The sequence below is a fragment of the Thermobia domestica genome, chromosome 16, assembly GCF_964235325.1.
Source record: "Thermobia domestica chromosome 16, izTheDome1.hap1.1, whole genome shotgun sequence".
Lineage (NCBI taxonomy): Eukaryota > Metazoa > Arthropoda > Insecta > Zygentoma > Lepismatidae > Thermobia > Thermobia domestica.
This window is the reverse complement of record NC_137469.1, coordinates 130,407,569-130,433,161: the sequence shown is the minus strand read 5'-3', so window position 1 is coordinate 130,433,161 and position 25,593 is coordinate 130,407,569. Positions and strand designations below refer to the sequence as shown.

At 35.3% G+C, this 25,593-nt stretch overlaps 1 protein-coding gene across 4 annotated transcripts in view; it reads right to left on the bottom strand.

Annotated features, from left to right (window-relative positions):
- Positions 1-25,593, bottom strand: part of LOC145673416 (uncharacterized) — a 70,512-nt gene that overhangs the window by 41,344 nt on the left and 3,575 nt on the right. For 2 of the 4 annotated variants that reach the window (XM_081743102.1, XM_081743103.1), the window contains exons 2-3: positions 22,488-24,332; positions 1,867-4,891 (exon numbers count right to left, since the gene is read on the bottom strand). In XM_081743102.1, coding sequence (XP_081599228.1) covers positions 3,175-4,891; positions 22,488-24,052 — 3,282 coding nt within the window. In that variant the 5' untranslated portion in view covers positions 24,053-24,332 and the 3' untranslated portion in view covers positions 1,867-3,174. Of the gene's footprint in view, positions 1-1,866; positions 4,892-17,368; positions 17,691-22,487; positions 24,333-25,593 lie in introns of those variants that run through there. The other 2 variants (XR_014128764.1, XM_081743104.1) reach the window with 2 other exon arrangements.

Here is a 25,593-nt window from a genome sequence, read left to right as displayed (position 1 = left end):
AATCCTAGGTATCTATCAGACCCCGATCTTAATGAAACTTTGTATATAGAGAGAATGCCTCGGGAAACTCCCACAGGCAAAATTGTAGCTGCAGTGTCCCTAGAGGTTGGGACATTAAGACTCGAGAAATTTCAAAAATAGAACGTCAGTACATTGACATGCTTAGAAAATGCACGTTTAAATATATCTATATCTATATCTATATCTATATATATATATATATATATATATATATATATATATAAAACTGGTCATTGTACCGACACCAAATGAGCATACATGGTTACCAGATGGTAGATATGGTCTGTTAAAAGTGATAACAAGAATATCCGCCATCTTGAAAGAGGCCATGTTAAAGCTGGTGTCTGATTTGTGTCAGAGACAATATGTAGTTGGCGTGGATGGGCTGAAATGACGTGTTCAATCTGCATAATAATGCTATGGTTGGCATACATTTGTAACTATTTATTATATTTCTATTAATAATTCCAATATTTATTATATTTCCATTAATTCGAACATAAAGTAGAAAGAAAATTGTCTTACAGGAAAAGATGACAACAAAAGAATGTTCTTTAGAAAATATATTTGCTGATAAATTGTACTACAAATGTATACATTACAATTTGAACAGTATATTGGAACGGAAAGGCGGTAAGTCTAGTTTATAAAGGAATTACAATTGTTCTCATATTGGCTACCCAGAGATATTTCCTTTTTAGGGAGACTCATCACTGAAGAAGGTTCAGTGATTGAACATCACATCACAAAATGTTTATGATGTTGTGGAAGTGCCTGCAAGTTGTTCCTTCTGTTCTTTTTGTGATAATGGTATGCAAAAAAAATTTTTCAAAACATAAGTCAGCTGAACAATACCTGCACCTGATAAAAGCACGAATCTCACGTTCGCAAAGCACAACTACCTCTAGTTATAATACATACTCATTATATCAATTATGGCATTATTATGAAGATTGAACACGTCATATCAGTTCATCCACACCAATTACAAGTTGTCTCTGACACAAATCACGTAGTGCTACAATTATATTTCGCTCTGTTTTTCTAGTTACACTCATAGCGCTCCATACCCTCCATCTGCTCCAGTGTCACGAGATACACTTTGCTCATCTTGTACCTAAACCACTCTAACAGAAGCACTGAAATAATGTAATCCCACAAGACTTCACCAACAGGTTTCTACGTCTATTTACGTTCAAACTGATGCATCAGATGACCCTCTACGCATTTACACCAATCGCACCAGCTTCAACATGCCCTCTTTCAAGATGGCGGATATTTTTTTTATAACTTTTAGCAGATCTTATCTACCATCTCGTACCCATATATGCTCATTTCGTGTCGTTATAATGACCAGTTTTAAAGATAAACGTGCTTTTTCTCACCATGTCCCTAATGTACTGACGTTAATTTTTTGAAATTTCTCGATCCCTAGTGTCCCAACCTCTTGGACACTGCAGCTACAATTTTGCCTGTGGGAAACTTTCCCGAAGCACTCTCTATATACAAAGTTTCATTAAGATCGGGCTCCGATGGATATTTAGGGTTCCTTGTGAGAGAAAACTTTTACAATTAAACGTTTTGTAATCATTGAATCAATTAGATGTAGATTCTCCTAGTTTCTTTTCAACAAAAATGACACATTAATATCATTCCCAGTAGGTTATATTTCTTTAGAAATTTATTATGAACTGTAACAATGTGCCAAACTTGTAGCAAAATGTCATATTCTGGCATTTAATATATATATATATATATACATATATATATATATATATATATATATATATATATATATATATATATATATATATATATATATATATATATAAGTGACATTTATTGTAATCATTGGCCATGTTTGAATTTTTATGCTTATTTCTTAACTTTTGTTTGCCTTTCTACTAGAAATTTAGGTAACACTGCTCCCCGTAACATCGGAATGAAGGGACAAATCACTGGAGGGGATAAATCATTGTCGGCCATCTAAAGTTTGATGTGCATACAATACATGATACAATAAATACAACGTTGATGATATGCTTCAAATAGGGTCCTTTCAGATTGGTAGACCTTCAACGATCGTTTTCATGTTTCAAGTCTATCTGAAGAGACAGATGACTAACTTCTATATGTATATAAACAATATAAAAAAAAACTTGTGATATCCAGGAAGTGTTGCTTTATCCAGCCATAGAAGTAAGATTTACGTAATATAAGCCAGCTTTTCCGTAGCTTTGGTTCAGGATATTCATTAATATATTTTCTCTGCAAGTTTATGTTATGATACTAATAATTGTGTGGTTTGTAAGTTTGATGTTTTGGTTATTCATACTTACAAAATCACACTTAGTAATTAACGCTATTTACAATTTTTGGTGCAAATTAACATATTTATTGTGAGCTTTCGGAAAATTAATGACATAAAAATAGAATCAATATATTATTTTTTGTAATATAAGCTGACACTTTTGCTGCCATTTAAAAAAATATTTTGCCTTCCATTTTCGGTTACTTCTTTTGCCAAAACTGCCGGCTTTTAATAATAATATATCTGATCTGAAAACAATAATGTGTTGCTGCGGATAGTCTCATTTGAATTTAAACTTCATTTATATTTATATTTGTGCTAGTCTAACTAAACTCTAACCGCAAATAAAATTACAGAAGACCACAGCATAACAGCTGGAGAGTTGAAATGCATGGTCATCACATGCCTAATCCCATCGCAGTTTTCTTGACCGAATGCCGCTATCTCTTCGTGGAGCTGCCAATTGTCCTAATGACGTTTACAAAACGCTAAGTATCAATAATATCTGTTCTCCCCAATCACTACCCATCCAAGTATTAGCTAGATTCCACACTACTCAATTTGAGCGATATCACGAGAACCGGTAGACCAGAACTATATAAATGTGCGCTGTTCTATTAAGAAACATTGAAACATACTGTACTATGTACAGAAGTTTTTGTCGGAGTTTCAAGTAAACCGATGACTATCAACATGCAACTTGCTTGTTTTTTTAATAAAATAAACTAATAAACATGACATTGTTTTATGGATTCTGTCTTTCATGTGAGTTTGACGCACGAAAAAACATTAATTTTAATCTCAATCAAATGCGAGAAAAGCTTATATTTTCAAAACCCACATCAGTTTAGAATCTGTTCGAAGTCATCTTTTGAATGTACTTTTCTATAATGTCTAAGCAAATTACGTCTAAGATAAAAAGGTTTCTGACATCTCGCGCATTTAAAAACTGCCTGTTTGGAGTGAACATTCAAATGAGATTCGTTGGAAAATGACTCGTCTTGGTCAGGACATGGAAGTCGATTTTCGTGATAATCTTTGTGCATATTCATGTGATTTGCGAAACGTATTCTCACTGAAAAGGTTCTTTCGCATATACTACACTTGTAGGGTCTCCCACTATGAGTGTATGAATGTCTTGTAAGAGTCGAGCTTTGAGAAAATTTTCTTCCACACTCTTTGCATTCATAAGGTTTCTCTCCGCTGTGCCGCGTATAATGTTTTGCCAGACTACCTTTCTCCACGAAACACTTTCCACATATATCACACTTATGGTTCTTAATAACTTCGTGTTTTTTCTTGTGTAATTTGAAAGTGTAAGAATCAATAAAACTTTTGAAACATACAGAACATACAAACAGCCTTTTGTCAACATGTACATTCATATGATTAGTAAGATGTACTCTAACTGCAAAAGTTTTTTTGCATATACTACATTTGTATGGTTCCTCTACGTGAATATATGAATGTTTTCTTAAAGCCGAGTTATGTGAAAATTTTCTACCACATTCTTTGCATTCATATAACTTCTTTTCGCTATGGCATTTATAATGTTTTGCAAGGCTGCCTTTCTCCTTGAAACACTTTTCGCATGTGTCACATTTATAATCTTTAACCCGTTCGTGGATTTTCATATGTATTTTGAGTGTGTCAGCATCAAAAAATCTTTCGAAGCACGTAAGACACGTGCACGGTTTCTCGTCACTGTGCTTTTTAATGTGCCTAGTAAGACGTACTTTCACTGAAAAAGTCTTTTCGCATATACTGCATTTGTATGGGTTTCCGACATGGATGTATGAATGTTTTCTTAGAGCTGAGGTATATGAGAATTTTTTACCGCACACTTTGCATTCAAAGGGTTTCTCTCCGCTGTGTCGCCTCTGATGTTTTATAAGACTTCCTTTCTCCGCAAAAGATTTCTCACATAAAGCACATTTATAATCCTTTATTCCTTCGTGGATTCTTTTCGTGTGCATTGTGAGGCTGTGTCGCTCAAAGAATCCTCTGAAGCATACATGGCACACATATGGCCTCTCGTTTAAATGAGTTCTCACGTGGATATTCAAGCGAGAGCTCGTAACGTAAGCTTTCGAACAAAATCGACATTTGTGAGGTTTCTCCCCTGTGTGGTACCTCATATGGACATTCAAAGTAGATTTCCGACTGAAACCTTTGCCACATATAGAACATAAGAAACGCTTGTATTCAAACCTCTCGTTAGAATGAGTTCTCACGTGGATATTCAAGGCAGAGCTCGTAACGTAAGCTTTCGAACAAAATCGACATTTGTGAGGTTTCTCCCCTGTGTGGTACCTCATATGGACATTCAAAGTAGATTTCCGACTGAAACCTTTGCCACATATGGAACATAAGAAACGCTTGAATTCAACAGTAAGTTCCTTTGCAGCTCTTGTACGTTCCTCATTTACTTTATTCACTATAGATCCCAATATTTGGAGTTCTTCCTTCCTACCCTGTGATCTTTTGTTACGCATATCACCATCAGTTTCAGCTGAAGCACGTGCCATGGATCTTATCTTGCTTTCCAATCCATTATATCTAAAATATATATATATAAAATAATACATTACAGAACTACTAAACTCAGTGCTATGATTTATTTTCTTAATATTTGGGAAAATATTTCCCTTAAAATACCGTTCATTGTATAAATTTAATGTAAGTTTCTAAAATATTAACTTAACATTTTAGCTTAGAGAACAAATAAATCAAATTTTACCTCCAAATAAATAATGAAGTTACATACGCTAATAATACATAAAGCGATATTATAATAACACATAAACAATAATACGTTAATAATAATAAATAATAATACATAATATAATAATAATACATAAACGGAAGATTGCCGCTACAAATATCTTCCTGGTTTGCCGCTTTGATGCGACGTATTGAAGGCAACAAAATTGCTGAAAATTTGGCAAAACTAGCCCACGAGGACACTTGTAAAGGTGATAAAATTATATTAAAAATATGCAATTTGTGAAAGCTAACAATAAATATATATGCGCAATATTATAGATAGATGACCGAACTCAGCTAACTGTTATTGGATAATGTTTAGCTTGTAGTACAGGTTACACGTATCATGGAATTGAAAACACGTCAATCATTTCCGAAGGAACAGTGGATTACTCTTTAAGTACTTCAACGCGTAACCGACGATGGAGGAAATGCACAGTAGATTCGCTGCCTTTAAACTAACCATAAATGTTTAAGGGCTATCCCATATTTACGGGCAGGCCATTTACACTACATTTTTGATGCTTTGAAGTTATATATTTCTAAAAGTACAAGATAAATATCTGCGAATATATGATATATGAGCAGTACAAACTTAGAAGTATATGTAGCTGTTTTTTTTTTTTTTTTTTTTTTTTTTAGTAGAAAATATGAATTCCTAATCGTCTGTCAAGGGCGCGGAGAAAGAAAGAAAAAAGGGACTTTCGGTACACAAAATTCTGTGAATTCTTGGCTCAAAATGTATTTAAGTACTTCAACGGAAATATACAAATGATGAAATTTTCCAACAAATTCCACATAAGACAAATATGACATACATATTGCTCCTCGTTAGAATAAGTTCTCAGGTGGATATTCAAGCGAGAGGTCACTACGAAATTTGCATTAATAAAAAATCTAAACTTTACGGGCAAGACACCATGTGAATCACCACACAAAATCTCAATATGAATGATTTCTAAAATGAAAAAAACAATCGAAAATAAAACGATTTCTCCTGTCTTATTGAAAATTGTACACAAGTGATTCAGATTTTACCTGAGACTCGTTTTAACCACACAAAAATAACAATATGCAGTACACTCATTTGTCACCTACACTTTGAAAGATGTTTATGCTTGCTCTTTTACATTTACCTTGTAGGGAATTTCGTATAAAACACTGTGCCTTACACTATGTAAAATAGGTGCTGATAACATACAGATTATTTGATCGAAATGCACGTAACACACATCTTCAACAATCCTGAAAAATTTACCGCAGTCGCTGGCGGTATTCATACAAATTATCTTGACTCCTTTGTCCTATTCCACTGGGCTGTGTGTGATGGCTGTATACCTGTATATTCTCTTTTCTTTTCCGCTAGAAAAAAAATCCACAACAAAAATGTTCCCTGAGATATATCTTCAACAGCTGGTCTTACACAAGCCTTCCCATCAAAACCTAAGTCGTAGCTGTGGGTAGCTTCATGGCTTTCGTCATCATCATTTTCGAAATCTGAATAAACATCTGCCGTTAGGAATTTGAAGACATCACGGATGAAGCTCTGATTTAAAAGTTCGACCAACGATCAAACAAATGTTTGTTGTCAAATTCCAGAAACAAGTACTTTAATTGGAGACCTTCAATTACTAGAGCTCTTTTCTATCTTTCATTCAAAACTTCTTTGTTTTCTTCAACTTTTGCTGGTGATAATAGTAAAACAGAAACATTTTGAAGTGATAAGCTTGTAGCTGCTACGAAATCAGCAGCACACTCTACAATTATTATTTGTTCTACGATGTTCCATACTGCCCTTTTTCTATGGCCTCCAATCCCATCAATCATACCACGGAAGGTAGCACAGAAGAGCAACTGTCTCTGCACACTGAAGTCTTGCTACATGTAACACATATTAAAGTAATCTTGTTTCTAAATTGTGATGCAGCACCAACCTAAAATATTTTCCCCAGACAACTTGTGTATCAAAGTATATATAATTTTCTTTAGGCACACATAAACACACTATTTATCACGGCTCAAATCATCGCATCGATAGTAAATGATCGAACAGCATGTTTTAGGCACGCGCAGGCAGTGAAAACCCTAATTTGCTTATGGCTCTCTAGTAGCTGACTGAATTTCATCTTGATGAACAGCACTGTAATTTTCCGCAAAATCAACTTGCAAGATTGCCTCATCATAGTCTGTTTTTTTATTATTACTATTATTATTTCGATAAATGTTTTTGACCGTACTGTTTTAACAAAAATGTGTTTTTTCGAAGTAAATCAACTGCGACTGAAGCTTTGATATCAGTGCGTCTCGGGCGGCCTTCACAGTCTTTCCATTTGCCCCAGTTGGTCAGAGTACAGTAATTATCACGATAATTAAGATGTTTATATCACTAACGTATTTGGTGCAGTCACCTATCATACATCTTTCACTCCATGTATCACAACAGACTCTTTCAAGAAGTTCAACACCATGAGTAGGTAATGTTGAAACTTTTTTTTTTCGCAGCCTGAATGAAAAAAGCTGACATTTGTAGGATACTTGCAAAGAGATATATTATGTGGCATCTCACTTGAAAAAATCATATGGGCTGGGCGAAGATAATAAAACTTAGGATTATTTGACGTTAACATTATGGTTCTCGTCAACAAATAATTGACAAACCTCTTTCACTGTATTATTCGTGTGAAGATTATGCACTTTTCTTCTTTCACTAGTTTCCCGGAATTGAAAAACTAGTACATGGAAAATCATTTTCTATCAAAAATAATCAATCTACAGAAACATTCCCACCCATGGGGTGTCCACTGTCATGGGCAACGCAGGTTTTCAAGTTGAAATAAATCGTAATATGCAGAGGTTGACAAAATAAAACCAAAAACACTCCATACAGGACACGTCAGTTTGGCCCTCCACTGCACAACGCGTGTTGCGGTTGCCGAGCATTTTTTGTTTTCAATGTGTCATGTTCACCTTCCTCTTTCGTCAGCAGTAACCCGTTCACCTGTGAGTGCCGTGGTGTGGTAAAATGGGCGATCTTACAGACTTCCAAAGAGGCATGATTGTTGGTGCGCGTCTGGTTGGAGCTTCAGTGGCAACAGTGGCGAACATTGTGGGGGTATCGAAAGGCACGAGTGCAACGTCACGAGGGCATACACAATTCATGGGCAAACGACGTCTGCAAGGCACAACAATGGTCGAAAGACAATCCTGTCAGATAGGAACCGGAGAGCATTGAAACGGATTGTAACAGCTAAAAAAAGACCCTGCAATGAAAATAATGTCTGAACTCACTTCCGGCCTACAGAACCCGGTTTCATCGAAAACAGTGCGACGGGAACTTCATAAAATGAAAATTCATAGCAGGGCCGCTATCGCCAAACCCCTGGTCACAGCAGTAAATGCGAAGAGGGGTATCCAGTGGTGCAAGGACAACAAGGCGTGAACTCATGAGCAGTGGAAACACGTAATATGGTCCGATGAATCGACCTTCACCTTGTTTCCAACGACCGTTTGTGTTTACGTATGGAGAACACTGTCGCAGGAATATAATATAGACTGTCTGCTCCCAACTGTAAAGCATGGGGGTGGTTCTGTTACAGTAGGGGCAGATATATCGTGGTTTTCCGGAGATCCCATCATAGCCCTGCATGGAATGATAAATGCTACGGCGTATGAGGCCATTTTGAGGGACCAGGTTCTACCCATGGCCCAAATATTGTTCCCTGATGGTGATGGCGTCTACCAAGATGACTTGGCACCCTGTCACGCTGCAAAAACGGTGAAATGGTTTGAGGAGCATGACCAGGAGCTATAACACCTCCCCCGGGTCCCACAATCACCAGATCTGAACATCATTGAACCATTATGGTCTGAGTTAGAAAGGCGTATTCGGTCTCATTACCCTCCACTAGTATCCCTTAAGGAAATTGAACAAGTTTTAGAGGAACAATGGTAAAAAAAATCCACACACCACGATTCAGGAGCTGCATACGTCCATTCCACGTCGGATCCAAGCTGTTTCGGACGCAAAAGGAAGACCCACACCATACTAGGTACGATTTTCACACTTTTGCAAACGTTTTAGATTTTTTTGTCCAATCCCTGTATTATTAGTTTGAGTCCAACATTCTGTAGATGTAAAATGCACGTGTAAATTCATACTTTCACTACGTACGAACCACACTCTCAAATTTAGTAATTCACTACAAAAACTTTTGGTAGTTTTCTGTAACGGGCAGGACATTTCAAGTTGACGTTTATGTTTTTAATGAGATTATAAATAATATTTACCCCCTAAACACCTTTCAACTGCAGCTTGTAGAAAAAGAAACACCTTCAATAGCACGAAGTTACTACAGCTAAACATACACATTGTACCGTACAGTGATGTAAATAGAAAGAATTAACAAATTTCCTGCAGCTGACTTGCTACAAATTCACGATTTAGACTTAAAAATTTACGTGAATTCTATATATAAACAAGTGTTGTTTTACAAGAAAGAAATTTTCGTTCTATTTACTTCATATATAAGTAAAAACGCATTGGTTTTGACAAGTTTTGAAAATTTGGGTTCAGGCTCACTTTCGCATGGAGCCTGCTAGCCCTAATGGCCCTTAAGTAAAGGGATTAAGCGGATCAAAGGAAGGGTTTTTCATCCCGATGGTAATTAAATTTAGCCTGAATAAGTCTGGTTGTGGTTGAGGTTATGTTGCTCTCGTCAGGCTGATTTTGTACGCAAATATCGCTCGATACATTGGTTGAGTTCTGCGGTCAGATGTGCTGCACTAGGTGTATGTTTCTGGCTATAATATTTCTCGTTAATCTTTCTCCTACACTTAGTTTCCGTTCACTATTTCTTTTCTTTGATTATGTTTTGCCACGAGGTCTTTCACCATCATTAATATTGCCGCTCTTAATACCTAACACACTAGAAGTCTCGGATACACTTTCTCCAACTAACGACTCAAGGTCGCGGTGGCTCAGTGGTAGAGCGTTCACCTATAATCTCAGTAAATAAAGACAATGTAAAGTACCTATTACAAACAGTTCTCATACCTATCATCACAAAGTATATTTGTAATAGTTTTCTCGAAGATAAATTTATATAGTAGACCTTTAAATTTCATAAATTTCTCTATCCCTTTTAAATTTGTATGTAAATCATTGTAATATTTTATGTATGCGTAAGGGCATTTCTGCTGTAAATCTGATCAAATATGTAAGTTTATACTCCACTATATATAGGGTCCGAACATGACAAAAAGTTACTAAATGAAAATTTCAGTATAGCTTATATTCATCAAGTATAATAAACTGTATTGGTCTGATATTTGCCTTGACTTCAATCTAATATAGTCGCTATGATCTACAGAACAATTATGTTTTCTTCATTACTTATCTTAGATTTAATTCTACTGTCTTGGATCTCGTAAAATATTTTCTAAGTAAAATTTTCTTTATTCTGATACATAATAAGTATATAGTATAATATACATCACTGTACGTAAGCACTTTCACAGGGCCGCACTGGCTCAGTGGTAGGGCGCGCCTCTAGCACCAGGAATCCCTGATTGGATCTCAGCTCTCATCAAGTGAGGTTAGTGGGGACCAACACAATGTATGTTGGTCTTTTCGGGGTTTACCATTTTCTACCAGTTACTTCATTCTACCATTATCATCAAGCTATCATCACCGTATCTCTTAACTTTGGTACGTAACCGTGGGGAAAACAAATATGTTTACCTTAAAAGAAATGTTTCTACACAGGCTCGTATCCAAGGGGGGTATAAGAGGGTCTCCTCCTAAAATTTTCACAGAAGGATTGTAAATGAACTATAATATAGTGACGAACTATAATATGGTTGGGTCGGGCTTCCCCTACATTTTGGGGCTGGCCACCGGCTTGTTTCTACGAAATTTTATTCAACATTATAGTGAACGTAAATTGAATCCGGCATAAACAGAATTAAGAAAGCAAGAAGGGATACCATTCATGAAGATATTCAAGCAAAATTTTGCCGAACAATTGCATATCTCATTACTACAAACGACTCGTTGACTGACTGTATGCTAATTTCCAAAATACTGAGTGTCCGATTGAAGGTAAAATTATAAAAATGAAAAACGCGTCGCACCGCGCTGAAAATAATACGTCATCCTATCGACACCTCAATTATGAATGAAATAAGACCATTCATTAATGTCATCTATTCGCCTTCCAAGTTAAAACTTCCTACACAGACGATTCGGTTCTTCCAATACCGATAGAAGATGTTGATATCTTTCACACCTAAGGATATGGAGTATAATAACATAAGGTAACATTACAAGCTATTCTTTCGTTCTCTTTCCAGGGACACAGAAAAAGGCAGCGATGTCTTCGTGCAATTTACTTCTGGAAATGTTAACTTCAACAGAAAGAATGCTGAATGTGATAACACATATCATAGCATAGAAGAAACGCAGTGTGTTGCAGCTGGTAATGCAATTCATCTATGAATTGAAATTTCTGGTTGAAAGACACGCTAGCAACTGAGAATATAGCCTCCATAAAGCAATAAAATTATCCTATAGAAGTCCACAATTATCCACTAACTCAACATTCTGAAAATATGTACTTCACATCGGCCACAACAGAACTCATACTCAATTTCTTGTAGGCAATGACGTACATGAGTAAACACTGCAAGAAGTTGGGTACAGTGGATACAATCAAAAATTTTGACAGGAACCAAGTCATAACAAGGAAAGAGAAATACAGTACACTCACGTACTTCCGTTTATTATCATGCAACCATCTACCCGAAGAGCTAGACGCAGTGCCCTCCAATATATTAGAAATTTGTGTGGAAGTTCCCAATGCCTTGTGACACGACATCGAGGCCTTTGACATAGTAGACACAGTTAGAAAAGAAGATTTGATAAAGATGGATCTGAGACTTGATATATTTAACACCTCTACGTCGTTGACAGGAGCTCCAGAGAATGTAATTTCAAAAATTGCTTTGAAAAATATTTTGGAAACTATTCTGGCTTCCCTATTCCAAAAACGATGGACGGTTAAAGTTATGTCACAGCTGTGTGTGCTCACTTTTAACACAACTGTCTTTAAATTGTGGAACGTGATTGTCTAACTTGACCTTAGAAACAAAGCATGTTCATCAGCGTTTATAGTTACTTGTTCTATGAGTAAACAATTAAGTTTACACATGCTTAATTTCGACAGGCAATGATAATGATGAGGAAGAACAAGTGAACTGTAAGCAAATTATTTCGATCAAGTGAGATTCAACTTTATGTATATGCTGAATGTATCAGGGCACCACGCTGAGATGTGTCAGTCCCGGAGGAAAAATGATTTTAAACTCATTGAGAATTTCGCGCAATGGATTCAACGACATTTGCTTTTTACATATACAGGCGATAAGTTAGTTCAATTTGGACACTTGTAACCCCTCTATCCCGATGGCTGCGTATACCTGTTAGTAGGTGAGAATATGAGAGAAGTGTGGGCGAGAAGAGATAGTTGGATAGGAGTGCGGACACGAAAAGATGTGATAGGGTAATGACAAAAGTGACAAATGCAGCAATCTCGTTATGACATACGTGTGTAGACGAAAAGGTAGCAATAGAAATTCCGAACAAGGCAAACATTGCATTGTACTTGCAACAACAGTTGCCGCAGTTGACGTTTGCGTTCCAACGACGGGAGAAATATTTGATAGAGAGAAAGAAGTGGCAAATGACATCCTAGTGTTTTTGCAGCACGAGGTAGTGGCTTGCGCAATAGCATATACTCTGGATTGTGATGACAACGTAGAGTCAGATTCACATGAAGACGAGAATGTGTATGTTAATGACTGTGATACAGGAATCGATGTCGAGGCGGGGATATCATCAGCAATGTCAGATGTCACAATCCTTTCCCCACAAAGTGAATGGCGTAAAGCAGAAGTGATGGCTGTGGAAAGGATACAGGCAACAATTACCTACATGAATTAACATCCAAATCACAAAAAGAAAACAATCATGAACAGATACAGCAATATGATCGAGTAGTCCATTAAAAAAAACACGGGGAGTCACAGAAGGATAAAGCAGGATTTTTACGTAAACTGGTGTTCATACGATCCAAGGACACTCGGAACGAATTACATGTGCATCACAGTGATATACAATGTTATAGGCAATAATGTGCGCGTGATATTGGGTACATTACCTTTCAAGCAAGCAAGAGTGGCTGCAAAATACAGCACTGCAGAATTGGCAGACGCAATATCACACAATTTCAAACAAAACAACTTGACGATGAACAAGAAATTGCAGAGTCGGTACAAAGATTCTGGGTAAAGTTAACGGACTGATTCCCATGTTCAGCAGGAAGTGTGCCTTCAATGCGGACCAATCAGGATTCAAAGAGGAAAGGGTACCCTGGCTATTCGTGGTAGCAAGAAAGTTGTGGCACGAGCAAGAGATATCACGCTCTGACCCATTCTTACACTATAATGCTGATTGTTAGTTTGGATGGGATATTAGCAGGCAAATTATTCTGTGTGAAGTTTGGGGTTCTTTACCGCCTACTATTTGGTCCCGTATCGACGAACCCATACGTACATCAGGGAATGTATACGTCACAACCTGCAAGAACGGTAAAATGGGATTACAAGAACTTGCAGATGTGGCATGAGCATTTCTTTTGGCCCACAGCTTGTGAAAACTTGCTCCCACTGGATTCCTAGTCTGCGTATAAAAATAACGATATTCTGGACCACATCATCACTCCTGGAAAGGGTGTGTCGTTCCAGTTCATCCCACCTGGAACCACTAGGCAAATTCAACCATTGGATGTATGCTTTTTCCGTGCATATGAACCATACTTTCGCACCATCTGTAGCTATACTATATTCCCGTTTATAAGAACAACTTCATAACAAATTGTTTCACATTCGATTACAAGCAATCAACTTCCATCAGTTTTCCTCACCTCGGTATATCAATATGCTTGTGTATGCATTCCATAGAAGTGGCTACCAATGTGACTATTGTAACATGTACACCTTCCAAGTTAAAATATAAAAAAAGGAAAGAAAATGAAATGCAAGAATTTATGTACTGAAAATAATAAAAAGAAAAGGAAATGAAAAATAATGTATCATCTAAGGACATTTAAATTGCATTGTAAAGGTCGTCGAAATGAAATCCAAAAATGTCATTTTTTATTACTTTTTTAGGATTGTGAAAATAACGTCTTTTGTTAAGTATTCTTTAGAAGTAAGATATTGTGTAAACAACTGCTCTGGAAGTCATGATGTATACGCCTGATGATGTGGTTGTTGGTTGCGCTGATCTGGCCTTGGTGAGTAGGCGGAGTCTTCACCCTCCACCAGGCTTCGAGCAAGCGAGCGAGCGACGGCTGAGTAATTACTGTTTAAGAAACGTAGCAGTGAGGCACCTCTCAGCCGGATTTTGTTTTCCCTTTGTTGACTTGATTTCTGCGAAGTTTAAATGATATCAAAGTGATAGAGTTAAAAAGTTTAAATTACTAAACGAACAACATGAGTTTTTGGGAATGAATAGAAGTTTAATTCATTTTTCTTTATTATGTTAAAATCAGATGAGATACGTTAAGGAGTTAAATAATCCGAGAGATTAATAGGGTGAATTAAGAGGGTTGAGTTTCAATGCACCTTCTAAATTAGTCTTATTTTAAAAGTAAAAAAGGTTTTTAGTAGTAACTATCGGTTAAGATATCTTAATTAAATACCTAAAATTAGCTCGATATGTTAACTTTTGTAGTCGAGTTGTGCCTACTCTCGGAGAGAAGCTCAGAAGTTTTGATTAAACTAAATATAGTACTCTAAAATCGGTTAAGGCAGTTAGTTACGTTGCTCTGATGTTTAAATAACTAAAGTTGGTTGGCTTGTTTGACTAATCAATTAAAATATAATAAAATAGTGATAAATTCTTCGATTTATTAAACATATTGAATTTTGTTGCGAGTAGGGTTAAATTTAATTTCGGCTATAAATTCTGGCAGTGTTCAGGAATTGATAAAGTGATCGCACTGAACAGTTATAATTAGTACCTATTTTAAAGTTTCAAACATTTTTAAGCAGTAATCTCGGTTATAAAAATCGGAAAGTATTCAGGAATTGATAAAGTGAGAGCGCTGAACAGTAGTGTTGTTATATTGTTTAAACTATCTAATATTTTAAAACGAAATAACTTTCCTGAGTTCAGAAAATATTTGCGTAATTCTTTGTGAAGATTTTTCTTGAAATTAAAATTGTGAATTTTACAATTAATATTTAAAGTTGAGGAGAATTGGAACTCATTTATTTCTGTACGGGAAATGATAGTTTGCTGAGAAGGTCAATTTCCAAACCCATGGTTGTGGTGTGACGTATCAGGATAAAAGCGTAAGGGTTTTTAACATAAGAAATATTTGAATCTGGTATTATAAATTACTGCTTATGGTTAAGTAGAGTAGAAGTAGATTAAGTAGTGGTTGAATTTCACCTCACGCTTCACCCAATGGGTAACTGAAAGTGGTTTAATAGTATTCGTAAAATTAAAAAACGATAGATTGCCATCTGGTTTAGACAAGTAAAAAAAAAAAAAAATAAAATAAAATCGATAAAAGTATTTTTTTTTTAACTTTCCCATTTCCCATTAATTAAAAATAGTGATGCCTGAAGAATAAAATTAGACTTAGAATTTATTATACCTTATACCTTGCATCTCAGGGCGCTATTTATTTAAGGCTTGGAGAATAAATTTGCTTCAATTCAGACTTAAGACATTTTACAATTTTTGATAAATTGTGCGCAGTACTTTAAATTATTCGATTCTATATATATATATATATATATATATATATATATATATATAGAGAGAGAGAGAGAGAGAGAGAGAGAGAGATAATGAATTCTGAATGAAATTTAACTATATAGCAGTCCAATTAATTAATAAAAGTATTGAATCGAGAACTAAATTTTATTTCTACCTGAATAATTTAGTTAGAATTTGAAGGTAATTAGTTATGTTAATTGGAATAGGTGAAAAAGTTTATTTTTGTGGGGGTTTACACGTGCAGCTGAGAGGTACTGCTTCGGCTGAAGTCACTCGCATTTTAAATAATCCAACCAAGAAGGGGAAACTTTTTTTTTTTTTTGCTTGATTGCAAATGACGGTTGTAGTAGAGTGTGATATCGATAGTTTGTAACACTGTCCTGAAAGCTTTATATCTTCCACGGACTTTGCATTTGATCTTGAAGAGGTTACATTCTGTCATCAGTGTGGAGCGTCACTTTCCATTCGTTGTTCATGGTGCAAAGTGCAAGTGTGTTTGTATTATTTTGTGAATGTGGTAGATGTCCATTTTGTGACGTGCAACATGTATGTTTCATAAATGATCTGATTCTGTATCACCAATGCGATCTTGGCTTTCCATTCGTGTCACCTGTACGAGATAAGTCACTAGGAGCTCACTGTTAAAGTTCTCTATTATTGATACTGGACTTATCGAATGGTACACAGAAACTCTATTTACAGGACATCGACCTCAGCTTTGGCCTAATGCCATTGCTATATTTCGCCCTGCGCAATACACTTCGGACACACTCTTCCGTGAAATATACATTCCTTACTTTTATCATGTCTATTGATTCCCAGAGGATCATATTCCTTGCACATTCCGGGTGTCCGTAAGTCCTCCTGAAATTGACGAAATTTCCTGATTTTGGGATATGTTCCACTTTGCTGTGACCATTTACAGCTAATATTGTGTATGCGGTTGTTTAGTGGGCTGGTGCTTCACCTGCCACCAACCGTTTTTTACTTTCCCGACCTTGCGTTCAAGTACCTTCCTTGTCCGCAAGCAGCTTCGAATTCCTCGAAGCAATATCTGGAAAGCACTATGCATTATATTGACAAAAGAGCCTATCACATGCAAATTCTGCATAAGTAGGAGGTAGAACACTACACAACGATGTGTTATTATTTGCTACAAGCTGTTAGGTTTCAAGAATTAATGGAAAGTGGTGTGTTTAGTGGTGAAGCCATGATCCACATGTAAGGGTTAGTCAACACATATAGTTGTAAAATTTGGATACTTGAGTACCCGAACATCCGGTCATGTTAGAGTGGGAATGAAACACACTCTGGTTAATGTGTGGATGGGTATTACCAAAAGGAAAGGTTATGGGTCATTCATGTTTACACAGAGAACAATGACGGGAGATATCTACTTAAATATGCTGCAATTCTCCTACCTGGCGCCTCAGTTGATCCAGGATGCAATTTGGGTACTGTTGTTTTTCAGTAGGATGAAGCACCACCCAATTTCTTTTAAATGTGCAGGAATTGCTCAATACCATTTTTTTTTTTTTTTAATGTAGCTTGGCCGTGCAGCACCAAGGACTTGGGATTCTCGGTCACCTGACTTCACCTCAATGGAACTTTTTCTTTCAGGTTCATTAACTCTCGTGTGTATCAGACAAAAGTCGGCGTGGAACAGTTCTAATGTATCTACGCAACTGCGGTAGAAATTACGCCAACTATGCTCTGACGAGTGTTTCAAGCCACAGAACAGTGCTGTAAAACAAGTGAAGAGCTAAATGGTCATCACGAAAAATTTACTCATTTCTTAAAGTACCTACGTATATATGCGTTAAAGTTACAGTTGTCAACCAACTTTGTTCAGAAATACTGATTGATGTTATTACTAAATGTACTTTTTAGTATGCTCGTTATTACATCAATAAAATTTGTATAAATGAAAATGTTAAGTGAGTTATACACAATGTAGTAATCATGAATAATGTGTAACATTTCGATGACCGTCATTTTAGTTCCCAAGTTTTCTCCATATCCAACCCCTCAATATCATCACTTGTTACACACAATATAAAACCTTATAAATTATATGAATATAATCAAGATAAATTTCGTTTGCTGTTTAGAAATGAGAAAAGATAAAGAGATACAAGGTTAAATGTATGAACTGCATGATTATAACTGCTTGTTCATGGGAGACTAGCAGAATTAAAGGAAATGTAAGTTTTAACTCAATAGCACACGTTTGTGTCCGATGCCCACATGAGGTGGATAGTAAATGCCAATAAATCTGTACTGCCCCTTAATAAGTCGCGCTTTTTGCCTACATTCCAACTTTGAAAAGTTGTAGTGAGGCTTAAACTGATTTTTTGTTTCTCGATTTTTCTAAGCAGCAGCTAATAGTCGAATACTATATTTTTTTTCTTTTCTCCATGAATTTTAAAACAGTAGCCTACATTTGGATATTGTTTTCCTTTTCCTCTAAAATTTAAAGGATTACTTATCTGTGGGGTTTAGCGTTCCTCTCAGATCCGAAGTTGAATGAGAGTGGACCTACAACTTAGCGTCGGATCCGAACAACATGGACCACAATTTTATAGAACCGGCATATATTAAAGAATTCTTTTGCCCTTGAATTTTAAGAGTGGTCTATATTTGGGTATTGAGTTTTTTCCCTATAAATTTTAAATAAGGGAATTTTAATATCTTCCGATACATATTTTCTTTTTTTCCATTCTAGTTTAAGTGAACGGCTTATATTCGGATATTTTCTTTTCCTCTTTCAATCATATATAAGTGACTCATATTCAGATACTTTTTCCTTTGAATTTTAAAAGTACGGTTTATTTCCATGTGCGGCTTATTTTAAAACAATACAATGAATATGGCAAAGTTAATGCAGTGAGAAAGTGAGACGAAGCGAAAGAATTACTATGAAAAATAAAATATATAAAAAATAAAGGGATATGTACTGTCCAGCACGAACTCACACAACTGAAGATCGATCAATGGTCCTTCGTAACTGTAAAATGTAAATAAATATAAATATATTAACTTTAGAAATGCTAAGTGTACAACGAAAAGCGAAGTAAGAGATTATAATTTTTTTAAAGCTGACTTTGATAAACTGTACCGCGAAATATCACAAACAAATTGGGAACCTATCACAGATAGTTTGACTGTGGACGGTTCTGTGGATTCTTTCTATAATATACTCTATTCTATTTTTGACCGGTGCATCCCGAGAAAAAGAGCTAAATTCAATTATCCAAATTGGTTTTCAAATGACATAATTAGATTAATTAAAAGCAAATCATATCACCATAAGAAATGGAAGTAGGGTTCATGGGACGCACTTTATCACTACAATAATTTTAAAGAATTGAGAGCTCTTTCGAAAAGAGAAATTTCCAAGGCATACAATGCATACTTAAACAACTGTGAGGCCAATAATATAAGTAATCCTAAGACTTTCTGGACGTATGTTAAGAATAAAAAAAGTAATTCGGGAAGTAACTTGTTTCATTATAATGATCAAACTTTAAGGGATGATGCTGCTATTGCAAATGCATTTATGGCAAATTTTCAAGTGACACACAATAAATCAAGTTATAATCTTATTGCTATGGAGCAATACAATAATTCGGAAATCCTGGATAAATTAAATATTAACTTTATAGACATCGAAGATGTTGGGAATGCTATTAAGAAACTTAAACCAAGGTTATCTTGTGGACCGGATAAAATACCACCGTATATCATTAAGGGCTGCTCAGAAATACTGAAACATCCCCTACAGGTTATTTTTAAAAAGTCCATAGCTTCTACGTTTCCTATGAAATGGAAAATTGGTCGCATTCCCGAAACAGGTTGTTCTACTGACCAAATAAAAAAATTATCGGCCGGTAACACTGCTATCTGCCCCATCTAAGGTATTTGAAATTATTATATACGAAAAAATGTACTCACTCCCTTTCAACATGGTTTCATGCCAAACAGGTCAACTAACTGTAACTAATCTCTCAGAACTTACACATTTTATAGCTAATCAAGTTGATAAAAAGGAACAAGTAGATGTAATTTATACAGATTTCTCCAAGGCGTTCGACGCAATTAATTATGATATACTTCTAAGCAAACTTGTGACATTTAATTTTTCACAAAAACTTCAACAATTTATAGCGTCCTCTTTGCCAACGCAAACATCGCGTTCGATATAAAAATATTTTAACTGAAGAATATGTCGTAGACTGGTGTGCCTCAGGGATCGAACTTAGGACCTCTATTATTTATATTATATGTCAATGGTTTACCACCTTTAATAACATTCTTCCACAAACTATTCTTTGCTGGCGATTTAAAAATCTATCGTACTATTTCCACGGAATTAGACGCTATTTCTTTGCAAAGCGACATAAATTCTTTTTTCCAATAGTGTGAATCAAACAAGTTGCTGTTAAATATTAAAAAATGTAAAGTAGTATCACACACCAGGAAAATGAATATATGCGCAATGTGTATACTATTAACCAAACACCAATTGAGAGAGTGGATTATATAGCTGATCTTGGAGTCACTTTGCAGTCAAACCTATCATTCGATATTGATGTCAACAGAGTAGTTGGTGAAGCCTTTAGAAACCTTGGCTTTGTGATGAGATTAGGAAGTGTTTTTTCTAACACCAATGTCCTCAAAACACTATACATTGCCTATGTAAGATCTAAGGTGGAATATGCAGCGATAATATGGGGTTCTGATAGTAAGAAATACACAAATAAAATCGAAAATATTCAAAACAAATTTGTGCGCTTTTTAACATATAAAGAAACAATGATATATCCGAAATTTGAGAAGTATGAAGATCTTCGAAGCAAGTATTCATTACAATCACTTGAAAACAGAAGGACTCACTTCATTTTATTTTTCTTACATAAAATAATTCATAGTACAGTAGATTCAGAATATTTATTATCAGAAATCAAACTTCACGTCGCACATAGAGCAACCCCATAATAGCATATTCCATCTCTCGACGCAAAGGACTAATGCATTGGATGTATCGCCTGTCAGAAAAATGTGTTCATTGTATAATAAGATGTCAGAAAAGCACCCAGAGATAGACATTTTTAGCTATAGACAGAATTTTACTCTAAATAAATAAGGTGTAGATCATGTTATATGTATTTTAAAGTATTTTGCTATCGTATTATTATGTTATCATATGTACATTTTAAATTATATTATCATGATAAAAAACTGTAATTAGGCATCCGCCTGTTGTTTTCTGAAATAAATAAATAAATAAATAAATAAAAATCCTGACTAGATAGAAGAATACATTGAACAACGAATAGCTTATCAGTAAACTAATCGGAAATGGTTCTGGATGAATACTAAAGCACTCTTTATTGTCTACAACAATAAATGTAACTCAACCTTTTCAGCATATAATTACTCTCACAGACAATTTAACCACAAGAAAGAACCTACGATTGGCTCTTCGTATTCTTTAATACGGTATGTAGCAAAATCATTATTACTTTTCATTCCGAAACATTACAACAGCAACAAAAGTGTAGAGGATCAGCGATCTACTGCATCCAAATTTCGAAAAACCTTAGTATTTAGAAAGTAAACAACAGTAAATGAGATATTATTTTTATTTTACCGTTCAGACTATATTAAATGAGACGCATAAAGAGAAGCAAATGAACGATAGGAAAATAAGTTAAATAAACGAAGTAAAAGGAAACGGAAAACCCCAAGAAAACTAATGGACACTACACCAGCTACCACCATGTCACATAATCTGGACCCAGAATTGTACCAAAGAATCTTACTGCAGAGATAATAAGCCCACTACCATTGAGCAATCAGAACAATTCACTTCAAACACACAATGATTCTTTCGTGTCGATTTCAATGATCTCTAAACTTCAAATTCACAACATATTTTGTCTCTTGATCTAACATCATTATTGATTTCGTAATTTCAGTTCTGTAACTGTCAGAAGTTGACTCTGAAGAGGTGGTCCACCACTAGATTACAGAAGACAAGCTACCTCTACATGTAGAATTATAGTCTACGGCACAACACTAGTTGCAACTATATAAAAAGCAGGTCGTAAAAAGTGTGATTAGGCTTAGTTTTACAATATTTAGCATACTTCAGACCAAGAGACTTTATTCGAAGGCATCTTTCAAACCGAGACAATTGGAAGGAGGATTATATCACTCCTTCCATCGGTAGCAAGTACCAAACCAGCACAAAAGCCTCTTATTTTATTCCTGCGGATGGGCGAATAATGATGGTTACGGAAATAATACGCATCTTAGATTCGAAGACTATATATGAACAGTATGCCGTGGACGTGATGCACTACTGCAAGAGGAGAGGCTACACAAGAAAAGAAGTGAAAAGACCTCTCACGACTGAAAACTGAATATATATATATACAGTATATATATATATATATATATATATATATATATATATATGGGACACCAAATTAATTAGGAAACAGAAATTTTCTACTGATTAGTAAAGAAATTTACCTTTTGAGTCTTTTCCCAGCGTCTGTTCTTGCTTCTCCGGACGACGTTATTGTGGATAAATGTGTTGTTACCTCAGTATCATTTTCTTTTTCAAGCTCGTCTGCATTTTGTGAGTTTTGTGCAGGAAGTTCTTGAGAGGATAAATCTAAAGAAGGTTTGCTTTTAAGTCTGCCTATATTTTTACAGCTCTTTTGTGTTTCTGAACAACCAACACACACCTGACAATCGCCTTTCGCACATGACATGTTGGATATATTCCGTTTAGTCCTGTTTGATAAGTCATTATTTTTGTTTGCAGGCACATTACTAGCTTTAGTGTTGCGACTATTACTATCTAAAAATAAGCAGCTTTTTTCTCTCATTGTTGAACCCGTATCCGAAAGAGTAAAACTACTTGTGGCGTCATCAGATACCTCGTTCGCTACCTTATGTTTCACTTGAATAACAGCTTCATCAGTTACCTCCTCACATCTTGTTTGAGCATATAATTCATCATCCACTTCCTCAACTTCAATAAATACCTCTTCATTCAGTTTATCTAACTCTCCTTCTTTATCCAACTTCTCAAGCATTACATCAACATGCACGCCTTCATTCACTTCCAGAAATTCTACTTCAGAAAGGAATTCTTCTTCCTCTTCCTCAAAATCAATTTCAATACATGATTTTTTATTCATTTTTTTAATTTCTCCTATAGCAGTTACTTCGTAATTTCTTTCCACAATTTTTACTGGGATAAGTATATCTTCATTTAGTTTTCCTTTGTTCGGTTTCTCATTTTGCACCACAACAGCTACTTCTTTATTTAGTTTATCTTCATTCATTTTCTCAATTTCTACTGGAAAATTTACCTCTTCAATTACTTCTGTTTCACTAACTTCCTCAATTTCTACTGTAACAAATACTTTTTCATTTCCTTTTCCTCCACTCAATTCTTTATCTTCTGTTGCAACAGATACATTTAAATTCAATTCCTCAGTTTCTACTGGAACACATACTTCATTTACTTCTTCATACATTTCCTCAATTTCAACAGCTACTTTTGCATTTATTTGTTCTTCAATCAAATCCTCAATCTTTATTGGAACAGGTATTTCTTCGGTTACTGTTTCTGCATTCACTTCCGCATCCTCTGATAAAACTGAAACGTTTTCACTTATTTTTTCTTCACTCACTTCCTTAATTTCCATTGGAGCATACACTTTTTCATTGACTTCCTCTTCTTCCTCATGCACTTCTTCACGATCTGCTGGAACAACCAATTCTTCATTCATTTCTTCAATTATCGTTGGAGCAGATACTTTTTCACTAACTTTTCCTTTATTTGTTTTCTCAATTTCTACTGAATCAAACAGTTTATTTACTTGGTCAAGTTCTGTTACAATAGATACTACTTCGCCCAGTTCCTCAAGCTCTCCTTTAATATCACCTAATTGAGCCAAATTCACACTATCACTATTTGCAGTTTGCATTGTGTCTGAATGAAAATACACTACTTCGCAATCAGAAGATTCTACAAGCGAATCATCATCTGAAACACAATCCTCTAGTCCTACGGATAACATTTTGAAGTCTTTAGTATAAGCATAAACGCAAAATATAATATTTGAAGAATTTACTTTTTACTTTCAGACAATTGTTAGCAGATCCTTTATACCTAGTTGTACACAATCATTTTCTGATCAATTACTAGAATATTTTCGTTGCTATTTCAAAGCGTGGTATTTAACAATTTCATTTCTTCCACTGCATCTCTCCACAGAATCATCAACCAATGAACAAACTTTTCTTTCCAAGTTAGGTTGTTCAACGTCATATTCTGTTTCTTCAATTCAATTCATTGTCCTGCAGAAAGGAAAGAAAAAAAATAGTTTTAAATAATAAATATTACTCGCTACTAAAGACTTCCTTAGAGAGCACCAAAATGACTACAACGAGAAAATACTGAAGTATTCAAAAGCTAGAGTATTCAACTACTCAACACCTCACTTAAGACACACTGCTTGTATTGTAATGTATCTTTTCAATAGTAAAACTAGATGAGATGTGGGGAATCCAATCATGTACTCACCTCGAACCGCTCAGGGGAACAATACACAAATCCTGAATACTAACCACATGACCACTTTGATCTCTTTACTTCCTTTCGGATACCAAATAAATCAACCGGCGTGAGGACACTATATAGTAACGATTATACAGGGTGTCCAATATACAATGCAACCCAGAGTTTGAGATAGTAGAACTTTTGAACCGGAAGCAGCACACAAATAATAGTTATACCAAACTGAAACCTTGTTCATGCATATATTTTTAAACTAGGAAGCAACGATTGAAGTACAATAGGAACCACATAGCGTTGCCAGATGTAACCGAAGGTGTAAATCAATTTTTTTTACAAGTCACGTAAATTGACCCATAACTCGTACGTATAAATGTTCTGTCGTTAATTTTCAGTTTGAATAGTTGGAGTAGCTTGGAAATTATGGAATGGAGAAAAGAATTTTTCATTTCCACCGATAACTAATCGGATGAGGCCTCTGTATGGAGTTACTAGAGAAAACGTGGTTTTCATAAATTAACATTCTGAATTAGCAACAGTGCTGATGTTTCAGTGCATCAAAAGGTGTGTTAAGGATCTGTCTTCATTATGCAATTCCTGAAAACAATGAAAAAGAAACTTTGAAATTATCGTGATAAAACTTACTTACATGCACCCGGCAAACGCTGTTATTCATTGTAATGAAACGGGGGCACTTCCAGAATCTGCCGTAGAACTGACAATTCAGTTCGTGATGAATAAAATGTTGCCGGGTGCATATAAGTAAAGGTTTTATCATGATAACTTCAAAGTTTATTTTCCATTGCTTTCAGGAATTGCATAATGAAGACAGATCCTTAACACACCTCTTGATGCACTGAAACATCAGCACTGTTGCCAATTCAGAATATTAATTTATGAAAACCACGTTTTCTTTAGTAACCACTTGCAGAGGCCTCATCCAATTAGTTATCTGTAAAAATGAAAAATTCTTTTTTCCATTCCATAGTTTCCAAGCTACTCCAACTATAAAACTTGAAAATTAACGACAGAACATCTATACGT